The sequence below is a fragment of the Pan troglodytes genome, chromosome 10 (genome assembly GCF_028858775.2).
Source record: "Pan troglodytes isolate AG18354 chromosome 10, NHGRI_mPanTro3-v2.0_pri, whole genome shotgun sequence".
In the NCBI taxonomy this organism is placed as follows: domain Eukaryota; kingdom Metazoa; phylum Chordata; class Mammalia; order Primates; family Hominidae; genus Pan; species Pan troglodytes.
In genome coordinates this window covers 28,745,871-28,766,927 of record NC_072408.2, presented here as the reverse complement: position 1 = coordinate 28,766,927, position 21,057 = coordinate 28,745,871, and the positions used below count along the sequence as shown (strand labels likewise).

At 37.1% G+C, this 21,057-nt stretch overlaps 1 protein-coding gene across 2 annotated transcripts in view; it reads left to right on the top strand.

Moving 5' to 3' along the window:
* CAND1 (cullin associated and neddylation dissociated 1) overlaps positions 1-21,057 on the top strand; it is a 45,517-nt gene that overhangs the window by 2,713 nt on the left and 21,747 nt on the right. For both annotated transcript variants that reach the window (XR_010148274.1, XM_509204.8), the window contains exons 2-3: positions 9,939-10,082; positions 20,651-20,805. Coding sequence is in view for 1 of the 2 variants with exons in the window: in XM_509204.8 (XP_509204.4) it covers positions 9,939-10,082; positions 20,651-20,805 (299 nt within the window). In the remaining variant the exon portion in view is untranslated. The remainder of the gene's footprint in view (positions 1-9,938; positions 10,083-20,650; positions 20,806-21,057) is intronic.

The following is a 21,057-nucleotide window of genomic DNA, read 5'->3' as shown; positions in this document are numbered from 1 at the left end:
CTGCATATTTTTAGTATAGGCATTTATTTTAATTTGCTCTTTTTTAAAAAAATGATGCCTTGTTCTCATTAGAAGTTTATTTATTTTGGCTTAAATACCAAGATTTGTGGCTACATATTTTAAAAATACCTAGCACTAGAAGGATCTTGAGGGCAAGGTTAACATTATGGAATGACCAACATGTGCAAAGCACTCTGCCTGTATACTAAGGACGAGAGAAGAAACAAATGCTGCCAAAATGAAGAGCAAATTTTATTATCCTCATGGTAGAATCCAAAGAGAATTTGACCTAGTCACAAGATCTGGGTTCTAATCATGTGTGATTCTTTGTTATGAACTGTAAGATCTTATGCAAGCTATTTAATTTGAGATTACATTTTCACTTCTGAGAGGCATGGACATGACTAATTACAAAAGGTTGCTTATAGGCATAAAACTTCAGGTCTATTTATATAATTACATAGTTCATTAATACAGAGAAGCTAAAGAAATGAATGCAGGCTTAAAAATTTGGAAATTTCTGCATTTTAAAAGAATCTTTTTGTAGGACTTAATAGGCTCAATTTATTGAAAAATTGTAATATTTCTTTTGTGTTTTAGTATTGTGCATTATTTAAAAATGAGATATTAAGACAGGAGAAATGGGGAAGCATTAGGATGAGAAATGCTGAGATTAGGAACTCTGCCATATGCAGGGTTTTTGTTGTTGTTGTTGTTGTTTTGGGTTTTTTTGTTTGTTTTTTTGAGACGGAGTCTTTTCTGTCGCCAGGCTGTAGTGCAGGGGCGCCATCTCAGCTCACTTCAACCTCCGCCTCCCAGGTTCAAGCAACTCCCTTGCCTCAGCCTCCCAAGTAGCTGGGATTACAGGCACGCACCACCACGCCTGGCTAATTTTTTGTATTTTAGTCAAGACGGGGTTTCACCATGTTCGCCAGCATGGTCTCGATCTTCTAACCTCGTGATCCGCCTGCCTGGGCCTCCCAAAGTGCTGGGATTACAGGCAAGCACCGCATCCACCCATGCAGGGTTTTTTGTTTGTTTGTTTTTAAAAAAGGAGACTAGGAGCTCTTTTATAAAAAAAAAAAAGGAGGAGGCATTTGTGTGTCTTAATTACCAGGATAGTGCCTGTTACTTACTAGCCTCGGTTTAGTGAAAAGTTATTAATGAATGCCAATTCAAATAAAACCTTCAGAAGAAAAATGAAGAAACATTCCTTGGGACAGTACCTTAGAACAGTGCTTCTCATCACTTCCTTCCTAAAAGAAACACTTCTGGAGTGTACTGAGACTTTTTGCCAGAAAACATTTGTACCAGTGTATATAGTTATTTTAAGGACCTCTAGGGGTGCATGTTCCATAAAGGAATAAAGAGTAAACCTTATAATGTAGCCAATAGATAGGGGATTCGGTTGATACCAGAGTGAAAGCTTTAATGTGGATGAACCATGTGACACTCCATTTGTGAATATTAATATTGAATATTTGGTAGGTTGAGGTAACTAAGTTCTTTTCTTTTTTTTTTTTTTTTTTTTTTTTTAGAGATAGGGTCTCGCTCTGTCACCCACACTGGAGTGCAGTGGCACCACCTCAACTCACTGCAGCTTCAACCTCCTGGGCTCAAGCGATTTTCTTCCCACCTCAGCCCCCAGAGTAGTTGGGACTACAGGTGCGCACCACCACACTCAGCTAATTTTTTTTATAGAGATGGGTATCACCATGTTTCCCAGGCTGGTCTCAAACTCTTGATTTCCGGCAATCTGCCCACCTTGGCCTCCCAAAGTGCTGGGATTACAGGCTTGAGCCACTGTGCCCAGCCACTTCTTTTATTTTCATATTCTTCAACCACCAGTTGATTTAAAATATTCCAAGGAATCAAGAGCTAAAGAAAATATCATTATCTCTCTATATATAATAGTTAATATTAATGCTTACTGTGAGCTTGATTTTTGTTTATCCTTACAACTTTAGTAAAAGAGGATAATAATAATCTCGTTTACAGTTGAAGAAACTGAGATTTGGAGAGATTAAGTACTTGTTTAAGGTCAGTTAGATAGTAGGTCTGGGACTTATAGGATCTCTTTACCCCCAGAACATGAACTCTTAACCACGCAGCTATGTCACTTCTCCAGGATTTAGACTAGGGGATGTTAAGATTCAGGCCTTAAATTTCATTTCCCTCTAAAATTAGGCTTATAGAATATTTCATGCTAGAAGATGCTTTTAATAATTCCTGAAGACTACAAAAAGTTTAAGATCTAGTGCTTACTTTCCCTAAATCTACATGCTTGTTGAATAGTTAAGACACTATTGTAAAAAGATGAATAACCCAGGGCAATATATAATTGTCAGGCATTAAGTGGCAGAGAATATTAAAGCAAGAAGATTCATGTCCATGGAGAGATTTGAGCCAGGTGTTGAAAATGAAACTCTACATAGAAAGTGAAAATGTAAAGCACACGATACAAAACTTCACTGGGGAAGAGGGAATAGATAACCTGACTGTAGCTGGATGGATATTGTCCACAGAACTCCTTAAGAATAGGGACCTTGTCTTACTAAACGGAATCGTTCTCTTTGTCTGGCTCTGGGCCATGTGGGTTCTCAGTAGGGGCTTGTTTAAGTAGAATTGGATTTTATTTCCATTATATAGGGATTTTAGGAACCTCCAGAAAACCATTGTAAAATCAACTAAACTGTTTGTTTAAATACCACTTGATAGAATCTTCTTAAAATAATTCACTCCATTTTGGAATGCAAGTTTTTCCCAATTTGATAAAGGTTTATATTACCAGATTTATTTATTTAAGTGTTTTGGATATTGGACGGTATTTTCTTTTGGAAACTGTTTAAAATGCTTGTAAAAAAAACTCAAGCCTTTTAAGGAATCAGGTTTTCAGAGCTGGAAGGAACCTTAGAGATCCTATCATATAGCTGAAAGTACAGTGTGGGTGGGCATTTACAATAACATAACAGGAAATAGTGAAATTATCTTAAGTACTTGTGCTTGGAGAAAAGCAGGTTTAATCAGAAGAAATAGATTTGCAGAGATTAAGAAGGTGATTTCTGGGCACTTTTAAAAATACTTAGCAGGTTGATGGCAGTAACTTTCTTGATTTTACTTTGATGTTTTTTTCTTGATATATGCTATGCTAACTGGTTATCAGCAGCGATTAGGGCTCACCACTGAGAAAGAGGAGGAAGGGACCTCACAGAGAAAACTGGGAAGAAAGATTAGTAAAAATTAGATTTCTTTACGTGAACAATATTAAGACTATTCCAATTTAGGCCTTGTGTGGTGGCTCATGACTGTAATTCCAGCACTTTGGGAGGCCAAGGCAGGCAGATCATCTGAGGTCAGGAGTTCATGACCAGCCTGGACAACATGGTGAAACCCCATCTCTACTAAAAATACAAAAATTAGCCGGGCATGGTGGTGCATACCTGTAATCCCAGCTACTCGCGAGGCTGAGGCAGCAGAATTGCTTGAACCTGTGAGGCAGAGGTTGCAGTGAGCCGAGATTGCACCACTGCACTGTGGCCTGGGCGACAGAGGGAGACTGTCTCAAAAAGAAAAAAAAAAAAACTGTTCCAACTTAATTCATAGCACTCTAAGGAATAACTGAGGAAAAGTGAAATAGCAGTGGTGTATGTGCAGGATCTCTGAAAGGTAATTGGTGTACTGAGTGATAAAATTGACCATATCAACTAGATTTCTGGTTGGAAGCAAGAGTAAAATTGTGTTTATGTATGATGGGAGAGACTGTGGTGAGAGTTATTGTGAGTGCAAGGTATCTATCGATCTAGTGCATACCTAGTGTTAAGTTCCAGACTGTGTTACTCATCACTGTGTTTGCAGAGTAGAGTTCCTTATGTTGGTGCCCTCAAAATACTTGTTGAATTAAGGAATGAGATGGCACTGCCTACAGGTCATATCAACCTGGGAATTCCATTGAAGTCTGAAACGTAAACATTTATCTTTTTCTTTTCCCATCTTAATGCCTTCTTTATCCTTATTTTGGCCTGTTAAATTACCATCCACTGAAAGTCACAAGCAGAAAATCTTTGATATCACCCTTCTCCCGTCTGTCTTCTTTAGTCTCCTGATGAGTATTTCTCAAATTAATCTTGCTGTCTCAGGCCTCTTCCTAACCCAGTTTGTTCCCTCTGGCCATTAGAATTTTCTTCCCATATACTGCAGCTGATCATTGCCTCCCTTACTAATTTCCATTGACTACAAGATAAACTCCAGATTTCTTAGCTGTTGCCCATCTGAATTCGTAGAGACTGCTCTCCTAAAATCCCTAACAGTCTCCCTAGTCTCCTAATATAACTCATTTAGTGGATATTTTCTTTGCTCATCTATTTGGTATATTTTTTTAAATCACTTTTTCCTTCTTGGAATTCTCTTATATGGGCATCCTGACACGAGTTGGGTTTTTGTCCGTAATAGTCAGGGAAAACACACACTTTAGGGTATCAGAGGATGTTAGAAGGAACCTATTCATTTGGGTAATTTGGGAAAGAGTCTAAGGAAGTGAAGCCTTGCTTTAGGTTGAGTGTTGTCAGAAAGTGAGGTCAATTCTATGATTCGGCCTCTTAATAAATTTTATAGGGAGGGCTGACCTAAGCAGGGGGAAAGCTGTAGTTGGTAAAGAAGTATCAGTCACTCATTTAACTGGAGAGGGGAATGTTTGGTATTTTGTATTGCTCAGTGACCTTGTCCGAAATGGATGTTCTGTGAGATTGTTTATGTCCAAGAAAACAATATGCCTTAGCTGTTAAGCATCAGATCGGTTAGTAATAACACTGAGGTTTAGTTATGAGTCTCAGGTAAGTTTCTGGAATGTGGAGGCTGCTGTTTTTTTCTTTATCAGTGCCCACTTTTGGCCAAGGGTAGACAAAGTTGGGCTGCAGGACATTAATTTTTGATTTTCACATCTTCACTATGGCAGAGATTTTGTTAAGATCAGAGGAATATCCATTCCATGTCGTTTGCAGTTTAACCAAAGTTAATCCTTTCTTCTGTTGTAAGATGAGCAGTTTATTCATCTGATGTGACAGTGGCTGCAGGGTAACATTAAGACTCTGGACAAGGATATGTTAGCTGACTGTATTACCCAGTCTTGTGGTTTTCCTTTTACTTCTTTCCTGCTAGCTCATCCTTACCATCCCTATATCTAATCCATTTTGAAGAACTATTAATTTTAGTTTGTAAAATTCAAACCAACTAGTTCTCATTATTTGTAGTACGTTTTGTAACATTATCACAAACACTGAGTTAGCAAGTACTGAACCATTGCTTCTGAGGGAATTATGGAATTAGTTTCTATGAGTCCTGAGTCACATTATTTTAATCAGTTGATGAGTTTGTAACCTTGTTTTATGAGTGTTTCTTTTAAAGTTGTCTTAATATATATTGCTGATTTATTAACATTGAATTCACAGCCAATAAAGAAGCTTATCTAACACATATGTTTTTTTCAGAAGGCACATTATAGCCTTCTTGCACTTAGGAATGCTAGACAGCATTTCAGCACTGTGCTTGGAGGCCATATTAAACAACAAGAGCACCAAGAAAAAGCACAAACATGTGAAAAACATGGGCTGAAATAGGCCAAGAAGAAGATGCTTGTTTACAACATGAGAGCTGGAGCTAGAAGGCAGAGTGTTGCTTTGTGCCACCACAGCTGGGAATGTATGTGTTGGATTACTCAAAATTTTCACCACTCGACACTCATCCAAATGACTGTGAAACAGGAAGCATTAATTTTGGCTTTACAAATAAATGTTAATGAGTAGGTGAATTTGCAAATATGGAACCTGGGAATAATGAGAATCAACTGTATGTCATTTTTTTTTCCATCTTCATTGATTGCCATAACCTAAGTCAGGCTATCATAATTTCTCACTTAGTCATTCTCCTAACTAGTCTCCATTCAGTATGGCCAAATGAAGATTTGTTCTCTCCACAGTATGGTCCACAGTATAGCTGGAGTAATGTTTCTGAAATGTAAATCTGATCATTGCATTTATTCCCCATCTGTAACCCAGTTGTTTTTCAGTAGCTTCCCATTGCTCTTAGAATAAAGGCTAAAATCCTGATATGGTCTACAAATCCTTTAAATTCCTGGCCCTTGCTTACCTGGCACTAATTTCCTCCTGCTTCACCATAATTTTGCCTACTCTTTATTTTTGAGACAGAGTGTCACTCTTTTGCTCAGGCTGGGGTGCAGTGACGTGATCTTGACTCACTGCAACCTCCACCGCCCGGCTTCAAGCGACTGCCTCCCAGGTTCAAGCATTTCCCCTGCCTCAGCCTCCCAAATAGGTGGGATTACAGGCATGTACTACCATGCCTGGCTAATTTTGTATTTTTGGTAGAGATGGGGTTTCACCATGTTGTCCAGGCTGGTTTGGAACTCCTGACCTCCACCTGCCTAGGTCTCCCAAAGTGCTGGGATTACAGGTGTGAGCCACCATGCCCAGCTCCTACTCTTTAGATCAGTCTTTCCTGACACAACCCGCAGTTCAGTCTAGGTCATGTTACTTTGTTTATACGATAGTGCTTTCTTGTTTTGGGATGAATCTCACTCTGTCACCTAGGCTGTAGTGCAGTGGCTCAATCTCGGCTCACTGCAACCTCTGTCTCCCAGGTTCAAGCGATTCTCCTGCGTTAGCCTCCCAAGTAGGTGAGAATACAGGTGTACACCACCACACCCAGCTAATTTTTGTAATTTTAGTAGAGACGGGGTTTCACCATGTTGGCCAGGCTGGTCTCGAACTCCTGACCTCAGGAGATCTGCCTGCCTCGGCCTCCCAAAGTGCTGGGATTACAGGCGTGAGCCACTGGCACCTGGCCCCATAGTGTTTTCTTGATAACACTTTCCTTCATAGCATTTATCTTAGTTCTTAGTTCTACAGGTGCTTACTCATACATGCAATTTAAAAAGTTAATATGCCTTTTACTAGACTGCAATGTAAGCTCCAAGACAGCAAGAATTGTGTGTGCTTTGGTTAGCCCTTATATCAGCAACAACTAGTACAGTACCTGATATGTAGTAGGTTCTTATTACATAGTGTATGAGTATATAACGCCATTCCCATTTTGACCTCAGCCTATATTCCCATCATCTTCCTATTAGGTTTCTGTGCTCCACATACTGAACTGTTTCCTTAGTCCTTCACTCTGAGGTGCTCTGTCCTTCCCCACCACCAAAAAAAAAAAAAAAAGTAATTTAAATTCCAAACCAATTTTTCCCATGCAAACCCCTATTCATCCTTTGAGATCCAACCTAACAGTCAACTCTTGGGTGTGATAATTTCCATATGCTCTTGAGTAGTGTTTTATAAAATGTATTGAGATCTGTGCCCTTAGCACCATACCTAAAAGAGTAAATGCTGAAGAGACATGGACAGCTTTCAAACTGGTCAAACAGCTTCCTTAATAAGATTAATAGTGTAAATTTTTAATACCACATTTAGAGAAGGAATAAATTATTCCCAGAACTTTGTGATTTCAGGGTCACCATTTAAAAGCAACTCTTGGTATTATAATAATCTACTTTTTCTGCTTTTTAAAAATATCTATTGCTAATTTTGATAGTGCTCATTTCAACTTTTTAAAATATTTAACCATTAATCATAGATTTTTGAAAATCAGCAGGCTTCTTTATTACAATATAAGTAAGCTTCTTGATGTTAGGGGGGCCAAACTGTATTCAACTTTTATCTGTCCTGATTTCTTAGTCCAGAGTTTCTTACATAATAGACAGTGAATAAATAAACAATAAGTAAAGAATGAATTTGTGCCGGTAGAACCATACAGGACCATAAAACAACTTTTTACTTGGGATTATGTTTTTCTACTTAAATTGATGATCCCTGTTTTCTCTCGAAGCAGATAACTGGCACTGCAGTGGTTCTTAGAGGTCATAACTATTATGGTTATTTAATGGATTTTGTTTAAGTAAAACAGTTAAGATTTTTTCAGTACTTTGTGTGCAGGAGTGCCTGCATTAATGTGTTATGCAATTTTTCCACTTTCCAGAATATTAATGAAAATTAGTCATGTAGTTTTAATTTTGTTTTGTCACATTATAAAATGGGTGAGGGGCTTCCAATTAGGAGAGCTGTGTCCATTTTTTAAAAGTACATGCTTAATTTATCTTGTATTGCCCCAATGCAAATATAAGCTTTTTAAAAAATAAGCAGTTTTACAGAACGTGGTAAGAATTAAACTATTAGGTTGGTGCAAAAGTAATTGTGGTTTTTGCCATAATACATACTTGCATGTAGTGTAAAACTTTGTCAGATCAGCATTAAATGAACATACTAGTTATTGGAATTATCCTTAAAATTACCGTACATGTAATGCATTTCTAAATTATTAAGTTGTTTTGCCAACCTTTACCACACAGTTTATTACCCATGTTGCGGACTATCTCCATAGCTGTTTATCAATTCAGCTCCAATAGTTGTTTTTTTGTTTAAACATGGATTTTGACATTTCTCTGTAGTGTACAAAATAATGTATTTTTACTAAAACTGTATCTGGTTCAAATAAAAGAAAAAAGTGTTAACTAGTTATCTTAGTTGGATTGCTTCCGTAAGTGGAGGGGAGCCAAGAATTATGGGACAAGTTCATTTGGCTTTTAAGGAGGTCTTAGGGCTTTATTTGAATGTGATTATCTCATATTCTGAGAAATCACTTTTAAAACAATGAATTGTTTGGTGAGGCATATGGAGAAGAAAATCTGAGATGCTGTTTATACCTTATTTTACCTGAGACTCTATTTATCTTGTCCACCATTCAGTCCTTTTCATTTAAAGCTGAGATTAGATGATTGATCACTCTGGGTTTTTGCCAGGCAACACACTGTTAAACCTTCCTTTGGCAGTGGTTCTTAAGGGGAGGGGAGGTGGGAGATGTCAGGGGGAAGAGCTACTTTCTAGAATCACCTCTTCACTATTTTGAAAATAAGCCTGGTGGCTGGGCACAGTGGCTCCTGCTTGTAATCCCAACACTGTGGGAGGCCGAGGCAGGCGGATTCCCTGAGGTCAGGAGTTCAAGACCAGCCTGGGCAACATGGTGAAACCCTAAAATACAATAATACTAAATTTTTTTTTTATAAATTATTTTTTATAAATTATAATTATTATAAATAATACTAAATTATTATTTTTGTATAGTAAATATTAAAAATACAAAAATTAGCTGGGCGTGGTGACAGGTGCCTGTAATCCCAACTGCTTGAGAGGCTGAGGCAGGAAAATAGCTTGAACCTGGGAGGCGGAGGTTGCGGTGAGCCGAGATCCTGCCACTGCACTCCAGCCTGGGCGACAGAGCAAGACTCCCTCTACCAAAAAAAGAGAATGAAAAAGAAAATAGGCCTGATACCTAGTGATGGGTATTTTGGAAAATTTCCAGTAATATGTCATCATCCCCTGCAATGCAACATACTTGTTTTGAAAGTGTTCTTAATGTTTGGAAGGTGTTCTTAATGTTTTTGGTTAAGGGCTTCCTAGATAGAATTCAAATCTCATGTAAAGAAAAAGTAAAGAGGAACTTTTCTCACCTAAAAGCAGTGATGCAATTAATTAGAATGAAAGAGTACTCACTGTAGGTCCTGGTAGTCAATTTGAGATCAAGACTGACCTGGGGAAAATAATTTTGGATAGTGGTACCTCATACAAAAGCAAATCAGTACTTAAAAAATCTCACCGTCTCTCTGGATACAATGAATTTTAAGTACATTATTGCTCTTTTCCTCGGTAGCTTTTAGATTAAATTTATGATCACTTTTTTTAAAAAGTGGATGAGTTTTATAATAAAAGATGTTTCTGTTGAGTGAATGGTATAGCAGTGGATTTGAAAAATCATTATCTTTTTAAATTAATGCTTTAAAATTTTAAAATTAACAAATCTTATTTTTTTGATAGGTTTATGGCTACAAATGATTTGATGACGGAACTGCAGAAAGATTCCATCAAGTTGGATGATGATAGTGAAAGGAAAGTAGTGAAAATGATTTTAAAGTTATTGGAAGATAAAAATGGAGAGGTACAGAATTTAGCTGTCAAATGGTAAGTTGTTTTTTACTGGTTGAGTCTTTCTTCCTGCTCCCCCAACCCTGTTTTTAAAAACTCTATGATAACTAGTAAATTATCTTAGCCTTGTACTATCTCTTTCTAGTGTTTGTGTGTAGAATTTTTAGGTGACTAATGTTTAGTGTTTGTATATGGTATATATAGTGTATTTCCTTACAGCATATAAGTTACTAAATGGTATTTTCTTTTAATTCTTACGAAGTGCATGTAGGGAACTCCAAAAACAATGGTTCTCTCATTTGTTTCACTATAGTCTACATTTTTAGCTGAGTTAAAGGCCTACTTGCCTCTATGTATCTCTGTATTCCAGTGGGGATGAAATTTTAAAATGAAATGATTAAGGAAAATTAAAAACTAATAATAATAACATTCTTTTTTTTTAAGGCAGGGTCTCACCTTGTCTCCCAGGTGAGAGTGCAGTGGTGTGATTACAGCTCGCTGCAGCCTTGACCTCCTGGGCTAAAATCCTCCTGCCTCATTTTTTAAAATTTTCTTGTAGAGACAAGGTCTCACTCTGTGGCCCAGGCTGGTCTCTAACTCCTGGGCTCAAGTGATCCTCCCACCTTGGCCTCCCAAAGTGCTGGGATTATAGGCATGAGCCACCATGCCCAGCCAAAAAACTAATAATAATAAAATTCTTAATAAAGAATAGCAGCAGTTAAACCATAGTTAACTCAAAACAACACTGATGATACAATATATATATCATCAGTTGATACAATATACATATACGATAGTTACAGAGAGTCTTTTCTAAGAAATATGGAGATTCTGATTGTCTTTGTGTATACATTGCAGTGGGAGCTTCTTGCTATGCATGATGTTGGCAGTTTGGTTTCTTATTTTTAGTAGGGTAAAGAATTTGAGTTCTCAATAAATTCCATTAACATACTGATTTAGTTTATGAATGTCAACTTTTAGAAACCCTTAATTTACAAAGTTATTAGTATAACCTTTAGCCTCATAAAAATTATGGAATTATGTCTTTTTGTACATCATTATATTTGGTATCAATTTAAATAAAGCATTATCCCATTGTTACTTCTTTTTAAAGGGTTTTAAATTTGTTTTAGCCTAAACTTTTACATATCCCTTGTAAAAGTAAATAAAAATATGAGAACTAATTTGTCAGCATAGAATTTCCAGACATGCAATACAAATTTCTTTAACTTGGGACATTTGCAAGTTTAAAATAAAATGGGTCTTTCAAAAAATGGTGTTGTATGGGAGTGGTGGCTCACACCTGTAATCCTAGCACTTTGGGAGGCCGAGGCAGGTGGATCACCTGAGGTCAGGAGTTGGAGACCAGCCTGGGCAACATGTAGAAACCCTGTCTCTACTAAAATATGAAAATTAGCCAGGCATGGTGGCGCACGCCTGTAATCCCTGCTACTTGGGAGGCTGAGGCAGCAGAATCACTTGAACCTGGAAGGCGGAGGTTGCAGGGAGCCAAGATCGTGCCACTGCATGCCAGCCTGGACGACAGAGCAAGACTGTGTCTCAAAAAAAAAAAAAAAAGTGTTATAGAATGATACAGATGAGTCAGTAATTTTACTTTAATTCTTTATCTTTTAATATCTTTTTGCCATGTGCCTAATAAACAAAATTAAACTTTGTTCAAAATATATCCTGAATGTTTCTCAACCTTTTAAAAACATAAGTCTTTAAAAAAGTAATCTTTGTCCCATATTGAGAGTTGGGAGGTACGTACTTCTTAGTCACTTTAGTATGTATCTTTACTCATTAGGAACCTGAGTTTCTTGACCTTTTGTTGATATTTTATATTTATAATTAGAGGAGTTGGGGAGAAATAACATATATTCAAGAAAATAAAGGAATTAGGATATAAATAAATAGAGTAGGGGATAAAATGATAGTAAATAATCTAAGAGCTGGGTCTTGGAGGATGGAAAATCCCAATAGATTATTAAGCAGCCATATATCAATTATTAAGCAGCCATATCAAAAAATTGGAAAAATTGAACAAAAACTTTCCATTTTTGGAAAAATTGAACAAAGAATTCATCACCCAAAAGAAAGATCCAGAAATATTTCACAGATGTCTTTAAAACCTCAAAGAACAGATAATTCCAGTACAGAGAGTTGTAGTACTGTTCTAGAACATAGGGTAAGTATGAAAACCTTCCAGACTTTTATTTAAATTAAGTACTGATAACAGATCCTTACTAATGATAATACTTAAAAAAAAAAGAAAGAAAACTATAGACTAGCTTCATTTAAATGTTCAAAATAAAATATAGCAGTGTATTATTAGTAACATACTGTGACTAAGATTTTAAGGGGGCAGTTCAGTATTATATGCTTTATTAATACAGTTATTATGTTAGTAGGTCAAAGGGAGAAAAAACTATCTGGTTAGTTGTCAAGACACTGGTAAGAGTCAACATTGACTCTTGATTAAAACAAAACAAACAAAAGCACTTAGTTTACTTAGTATAATTAGGGAGGTAAAGAACTTCCAAAAACCAGCATCATACTTGATTTGTCATTAGAGTGAAGAACAGGTTGAAGATGTATTATCCCACTTGACAGAATTCATCATCTGTTCCAGGTAAAACATGTAACAACATAGGAATTGATAGGTCCTTAAAAGAGTACACATGCATGTACACACACACACACACAAACTTTCTTCAGCCCATGCACACATACACACACACTTCAGCCCCCGCCCCCGACACACACACATACACACACTTACTTCAGCCCAAAAGTTATAAAATACCAGATACATTCACCCTAAAGTCAGGGACAAGGCAAATATGTGTATCTCTCTGCTGTTTCTTTTGAGGGTATTAACCACTTTAAGACAGAGGGGTAGGAAGAAAGTTAGAGGCATAAGAATTGAAAAGTATATGTGGGAAAAACAAGTCAATTAAGAAAAATTGAATTTACAAAAAGAATTCAGTGAGGTAGGATGTAAAATTTACAAAATTAGTAGCTTTTCATATAAGCTTTTGATAAGTAGCTTTTCATATGGGCAATCAGAAGATACAATAGAAAGGAACACCCATTTATTATAGCAACAGAAAGACAACGTAGGAGTAAATGTAACAAGAATTGTTACAGTGGTGACCTTGTATTGCAGTGTTGTGTAGTGTAAGGTAAGATTACAGTTTTCTGTTGTTCCAAATTTATGGGAGAAAAATTTTAAAATACTTCAAGATACAAAAATGTACTTGAACAAGCAGAGAGATATTTCATGTCCTTGGATGGGATAACTCCACATCATAAAGTTTTTGGTTCTCTTCAGGTTACTTTTATGCTAAACTAATTATAAAAATCATTAAGTTTTTTTCCAGAAACTAGACAAATTGACTAAAGTATATTAGGGTTGAGAGTGAGCATGTGCTGAAGATAGTTAAGAAAACTCTGAACAGGTAGAACAATTGCTGAAGGTAGAGAGGTGTTGGTTAGCCCTATAAATATTATGTCTCTATAATCAAAGCAGTGAGGTAGTGGGGCATTAATAGACCAGTGAGGTAAAATAGAATGTAAAGTATGTTATGAAGGTGGCATCACTGAGAAAAAGATGGACCTTTTTCAAATGACTGGATAATTGTTTGATAAAATTGTATAATTTTATCATACAACATCTCCAGTCAAGGTCACTATTATTCACGTTTTATTTACCATAAATTAGTTTTGCCTGTTACAAAACTCATATAAATGGAATTACATAGTATGTGTTCCTGTGTCTGGCTATTTTTGCTCTCGTAACACCACAAGTTCATCCATGTTGTGTATATTAGTAGTTCATGCCTTTTTATTAATGATTAGTAGTCCATTGATGGTTTGTTTATTCATTTGGTTTCTTTCATGGATTTGACTACTGTGAATAAATATACAGTGAACGTTTCGTGTACAAGTCCCTTTTAGGACATGTGTCTTTGTTTTATTTTATTTATTATTATTATTTTTTTGAGACAGAGTCTCGCTCAGTCGCCCTGGCTGGTGTGCAGTGGCTGGATCTCTGCTCACTGCAAGCTCCGCCTCCCGGGTTCACTCCATTCTCCTGCCTGAGCCTCCTGACTAGCTGGGACTACAGGCGCCCGCCACCACGCCCAACTAATTTTTTTGTATTTTTTAAGTAGAGACGGGGTTTCACCATGTTAGCCAGGATGGTCGCGATCTCCTGACCTCGTGATCCGCCCACCTCGGCTTCCCAAAGTACTGGGATTACAGGCTTGAGCCACCGCGCCCTGCCGTCTTTATTTTTCACTGATACCCAAGAGTGAAACTGCTCTTGTTCACTTAGCTTTTTATGAAAACGCCAAATTGTTTCCCAAAGTCTATCTACCACTTTATGTGAAAGTACCAGTTGCTCCACATTCTCACCAGCCATTTGGTTGTGTCAGTTTTTAATTTTAGCCACTTCAGTAGGGGTGTAAGTGTGGTTTTAATTTCTATTTCCCTGATAACTAATGATGTCAAGCACTGTTTCCTGTGTTTTTTGGCCATTTGTTTTTTTGTGCATGGACTTTTTATTATCAAGTTGTAGTTCTTCTCTGAATTTGATGAGCTTAAGTTTTTAATTTTGGTTTTGAATTTACTTTAGTTTGATTTAATTTATAAGTTAATTTAAAATTTTCTTTTATGGTTATTGTTTTCTGTGTCCTAAGAAATCTTTGTTTACCTTAGGTTGTAAAGGTTTTCTCCAAATAAGATTTCTAATTTTAGCTTTACTTTTAGTTCTATGATCTATCTTGAATTTATTTTTGCAAAGGATGTGAGGTAGGAATTAACTTTTTCTTTTTTTCTCCAAATGGATATCCAGTTGATGCAGCACCATTTATTGAAAAGACCTTCCTTCCCTTCTGAATTACTTTGGCATCTTCGTCAAAAAATCAATTGACTATAAAAGTGTGGGTCTGTTTTTAGATGCTGTTTTGTTCCATTGGTTTATTTGTCTATACTTATACCAGTACAACAGTTGCATTCATTGTAACTCAGGGTTTATCAGCTTTGGCATTACTTACTCTTTGGGCCAGATAATTCTTTTTGTTGTTGGGAGCTATGTATTCTGTGTATTGTAGAGTGTTTAGCAGCATCCCTGGCCAATAGCATTCCCACCTCTCCCAATTGTAACAATCAAAAATGTTTCTTGGAGAGCAAAAATTGCCCTGTTGAGAAACATGGGTGTAGATAAGTGTAAAGTAAAAGGTAATTTAAGTTCTCTAGCTTCATTCTTCCTTTCTCAAGAGTAGTTTAGTTTTTTAGGTCCTTTATATTTCCATGTAAATTTTAGAATTGTCAGCTTTTATTCTTAAAAATAAGCTTGCTTGAATTTTGATTAAAATTGTGTCTGTCGAAGCTTTAGGAGTATTTGAGAAGAATTTGTGTATTAACAATACTTAGTCTTTCAACCATGAACCATAGTATCTCATACTTGTTAAAGTCGTTTTTGCTGAGTCCTCAGGATTTTCTACCTAAACAATCGTCATCAGTGAATATCCCTTTCTTTCAATCCTAATTTTGGTGATTTGTGTTCCTTTTTTTTTTAATCATCAATTAATTGAATCAGGAACTTACCAGCTTTACTAATCTTAATCAAATACCTGACTTGTAGGTTTATTAATTTTGTCTGTTGTCTGTTTCATTGATTTTTTCTGTGATTATTGCTTTCCTAATGGCTTTCTTTCTAATTTAAACATATAAAGGTATATATTTTCCTCTAAGTATGTCTTTAGCTACATCCTACAAATTTGGGTATATTCATTATTCAGTTTGAAATATTTTTAATTTTTGATGTGATTTTTTTTTTTTTTTTTTTTTTTTTTTAGTCCATTGGTTATTTAGAAGCAGTTTCCAAATATTTGGAGGTTATCTATTTTTTTACTGGTTTATAATTGAATTCTACTGTGGTCAGGGCACCTTCTTTTAACATTTATTGAGATTTGTTTTGTGGTGTACCACATGGTAGGTCTTGGCAAATATTTTATATATACTTGAAAGTATATTCTGCAGTTGTTGGGTAAAGTGTTTTATAAGTGTCAGGTCAAGGTATTTGATAGTGTTCAGATTTATATCTTTTCTGAATTTTTTTTTTTTTTTTAAGACTCCAGTCTGTCACCAAGGCTGGAGTGCGGTGGTGTGATCTTTGCTCACTGCAACCTCCACCTCCCAGATTCAAGCGATTCTCAGACTGCCTCCCAAGTAACTGTGGTTACAGGCGCACACCATCACTCTTGGCTAATTTTTGTATTTTTGTAGAGACAGGGTTTCACCATGTTGGCCAGGCTGGTCTCGAACTCCTGACCTCAAGTAATCCACCCACCTCCGCCTCCCAAAGAGCTGGTATTTTAAACATAAGCCACCATGCCTGGCCGTCCTTTCTGATTTTTTGTTTAGTTGATCTGTTGACTGTTGAGAAGGATGTTAAAACTTTCAACTATGTATTACTTTTCCCTACAGTAAAGTCAGTTTCTTTTTCTTGCATTTTAAAGCTGTATAATGTTAAAGACAAAATTGTTCTGATATTTGTTTAAACAGTAAGAAATACTTTAATCAGGACTATTGTGATAGGTGTAAAGACTATTGCAATAGGCGAAAGAGATTGGTCTCAACTTCAAATACTATGACAAGTGGAAATTTGTAGCCAAAGAGCGGAAAGAGTCAGTCAGAGATGGAACATTGCACAAGAGCAAACATCAGGGTTGGTGAGATTCTCACTACGGTTGGGCTATGTAGGCCTGGCAAGGACAGGGGCCCAGGGTCAAGAACTGCTTGTTGAGAAGAGGGCTCAGACGTGGCTTAGTGAAGTTTGGTCAGAGAGTCTTTGTCAATGACTAGGTACATAAACATTTATAGTAGTGGTGTCTTCTTGATGTATGACCCTTTTATGAATATAAGACATTTCTCTTTATCTCTGGTAATACACCTTACCTTGAAATATATTTTCTCTGATGTTAGTAATATAGCCACTCCCGTTTGTTTCAAGATTGGTGTATGTGCATATGTATCTTCTTTATTTCTTGTTTTGTCTGTTTTTATTTTAAAATTGTTTGTTGTAGATAGCAGGTAGTTAAGTCTTGTTTTTTCTTTTATTCAGTTTTATAATTTCTGCCCTTTATTTTTTATTTTTAGTTTTTTAAATACAGCATTTAAATTTTTTATTATTTTTATTTTATTTGTTTGAGATGGAGTTTTGCTCTTGTTGCCTAGGCTAGAGTGCGGTGGTGCCATCTCAGCTAACCACAACCTGCGCCTCCCAGGTTCAAGTGATTCTCCTGCCCCAGCCTCCGGAGTAGCTGGGATTACAGGCATGCACCACCATGTCCAGCTAATTAATAATAACATTCTCTTTTTTTAAGGCAGGGTCTCACCCTGTCACCCAGGTGAGGGTGCAGTGGTGTGATCATGGCTCACTGCAGCCTTGACTTCCTGGGCTCCAGTGATCCTCACCTCAGCCTCCTGAGTAGCTGGGACCACAGGTGCATGCCACCACACCCAGCTAATTTTAGTATTTTTGTTAGAGACAGGGTTTCACCATGTTGCCCAGGCTGGGCAAGCTCAAGGAGCCCACTCGCCTCAGTCTCCCAGAGTGCTCGGATTACAATCGTGACTCGCCACTATTCTGCTGAAAGCTAGAACTCTTTAAATTCATTTTTTGAGTTCCTTTTAACTTCACTCCCAATTTTTATTATTTTATATTCGGTCTCTCCATGTATCTGCCATGTTTCAGTTATCACTGTCTTCATTTTGGATTAGGCTATGTTTAACCTTTCAGTTTTTTTATTTTTATCTTTTCTTTTAAATCACCAAATTGACCTGCCTACTACTTCTCTGGTCAAGCAGTCAGCAGTCATCAATTGAGCATCTATTTGAGACACTGATCTGAGCATTTATCAAATTAAATTTTCATGATGTTACTTATGCTTGAAAAAATGCATTGGCTTCCAGTTTTATCACATTTCAAGTCATTGACCAGACATTAAGACTTCTCTGTAATATCATAGGTGGTTATTTTTCCTATGGTGTTTTCCATCTGCCTTTTGTATAAAGCAGTTCTTTTTATTCCTAATTTGTTTCAATATGCATTCTACTTGTTTTAGTCTCTGTTCTTTACGAGAACTTGTTTCCTCATTTGAAATGCTTTTCTCACTATCTCATGAAAGCTCAGTACCAGCCTGGCGTGGTGGCTTATGCCTGTAATCCCAGCACTTTGGGAAGCCAAGGCGGGTGGATCACTTGAGGTCAGGAGTTCGAGACCAGCCTAGTCAACATGGTGAAACCCCGTCTCTACTAAAAATGCAAAAAGTAATGGGACATGTTGGTACACACTTGTAGTCCCAGCTACTTGGGAGGCTGAGGCATGAGAATCACTTGAACCTCGGAGGCTAAGGTTACAGTGAGCCAACATCACACCACTGCACTCCAGCCTGGCGACAAAGCAAGACAGTGTCTCAAAAAAAAAAACAAAAAAACTTAATACCTAAAAATCTGACTGTTAATGTTCAGTCTCTTACCCTGTAAATGCTGACATTGCATTTAAAAGTTTTTTTAAATTTGTTTTTAATCATGCCAGAGTAGTGAATGCCTTCATTTCATAAATAGTTACGTGAGTTCCTTAGTTCATCAACCAGATGGTTAAGTTTTTGAAGATAGGGGCCATACTGTCTTTGTTATTCAATAATTTTGAATACAGTGACTTCTTAATATAGGGGTCCTTAAACCCTGGGCCATGGACCCATACAGATCCTTGGCCTGTTGGGAACTGGGCTGCACAGCAGGAGGAGAGCAGAGGGCGAGCCAGCATTACTGCCTGAGCTTTGCCTCCTGTCAGATCAGCGGTGGCATTCGATTCTCATAGGAGCACGAACCCTATCGTAAACTGTGCGTGCAAGGGATCTAGGTTGCATGCTCCTTATGAGAATCTAATACCTGATGATCTGAGGTCGAACAGTTTATCCTGAAACTGCCTCCCCTGCAAATCTGTGGAAAAATTGTCTTCCATGAAATCGGTCCCTGCTGCCAAAATGGTCGGGAACTGCTGTCTTAATGAGATTCATGTACCAAACTTACCTACTAAAATCTATGGGAAGAACACAAAGGAAGGACTTTCCTCCATCCTCAAGAAATGGTTCAATTGGTGGACATAATGCAAACTTGTAACAACATCCATAATAGTAATGAGAAAAGTATATGCAAGGTGCTTTGGGAGCACAGGGTAGTGTAGTATTGACTTGTTTTCATCTTTACAACCAGTTACTTTATGCTTTTAACATTTAGACAAGAATATAAAAGGCACATTGTTTTATAAATCTCCTCAAGGAGATTCAAGGGCAGTGGAAATTCTTTTGGTTCACGAGGTGGTGTTTGGTAATAGAAAGAAAGGGTCAAAGTTGGCAAAGTAATGCAGGTTTAGTGTCCTTTATCTGAAATGCTTGTGACCACAGTGTTTCATATTTTGTATTTTTCCAGATTTTGGAATATTTGCATATACAAAATGAGATAACTTGGGGATGGAACCCAAGTCTAAACATGAAATTAATTTATGTTTCATATATATCTCTTATACACATAGCCCGAAGGTAATTTTATATGATATTTTTAGTAATTCTGTACATTGAAGATAGGAAGGGAAAAAAATAATTCTCTGCACGAAACAAAGCTTTGACTGACCAGCACATGAGGTCAGGTGTGGAATTTTCCACCATGGCACTCAGAGGGTTTTGAATTTTTAGATGAGGGATGCTAAATCTATATGTTGGATGGAACTTCCATTGTAGGAAAAACTTCTTGTTAGGAGCAGACTCCTAATTCACCTATTGATTGATTGATTAATTGAGACAGAGTCTCCTCTGGCCCAGGCTAGAGTGCAGTGGTACAATCTCGGCTCACTGCAACCTCCGCCTCCTGGGTTTAAGCAATTCTTGTGCAGCTTCCCAAGTAGCTGGGACTACGGGCACATACCAGCAACGCCCAGCTAATTTTTTTTGTATTTTTAGTAGGCACGGGGTTTCACCATGTTGGCCAGGCTGGTCTCGAACTCCTGGCCTCAAGTGATCCACCCGCCTGGTCGTCCCGAAGTGCTGGGATTACAGGTATGAGCCACTGCATCTGGCCTTACCTTACTATTAAAAAGTTTTATGCCAGCCATGGTGTTGTGCCCTTGTAGTCCTAGTTACTCAGGAGGCTGAAGTGGGAGGATTGCTTGAGCCCAGGAGTTCAAGGCCAGTGTGAACAACAGTGAGACCCTGTCTCTCAAAAAAATAAAAAATAAGTTTTCTGTATATTTGTCAACTAATTAGGTTTAGGGGTATGACGTGGGGTATGATACGGAAAGCAGCTTCAGTTTCATGATACTAGGATGGAAATCAATGAGAAAAACTTGGAAACCAACTGCAAAAATCTTAACCAATCACAATTTTTTATGTCATTTGTATGCTATTTGTGATACAGACATGGTATATACTTTATCTTGAAAGTTCTAGGCAGAAAGGTTAACATTTCTACTTATGTATTTTCCTGTTTTTGTGCTTATCTAGCTTTTTTAAAACAATTTCTTCTTTGTATTACAGTCTTGGTCCTTTAGTGAGTAAAGTGAAAGAATACCAAGTAGAGACAATTGTAGATACCCTCTGCACTAACATGCTTTCTGATAAAGAACAACTTCGAGACATTTCAAGTATTGGTCTTAAAACAGTAATTGGAGAACTTCCTCCAGCTTCCAGTGGTAAGCAAGAGCACATTTTTCTTCCTATTTCTTTTTGTGTGGAGGTATTTCTCCCCACCCTTTTTTCCCCTTCTGGCCAAGGAGGGAGGGAGGTGGCTGTCCTTACAGATGTTCATAGGAATCCCTTTGGACAATTAAGAAAATTAAAGCATGAAGCCTTATTTTTCTTAGAAATAAATGTTAAATGAATATTTCGATTGAACTTGTATGTAATATGAATTTCAGTGAAGGATTTTTATATGTTGGAGCAAG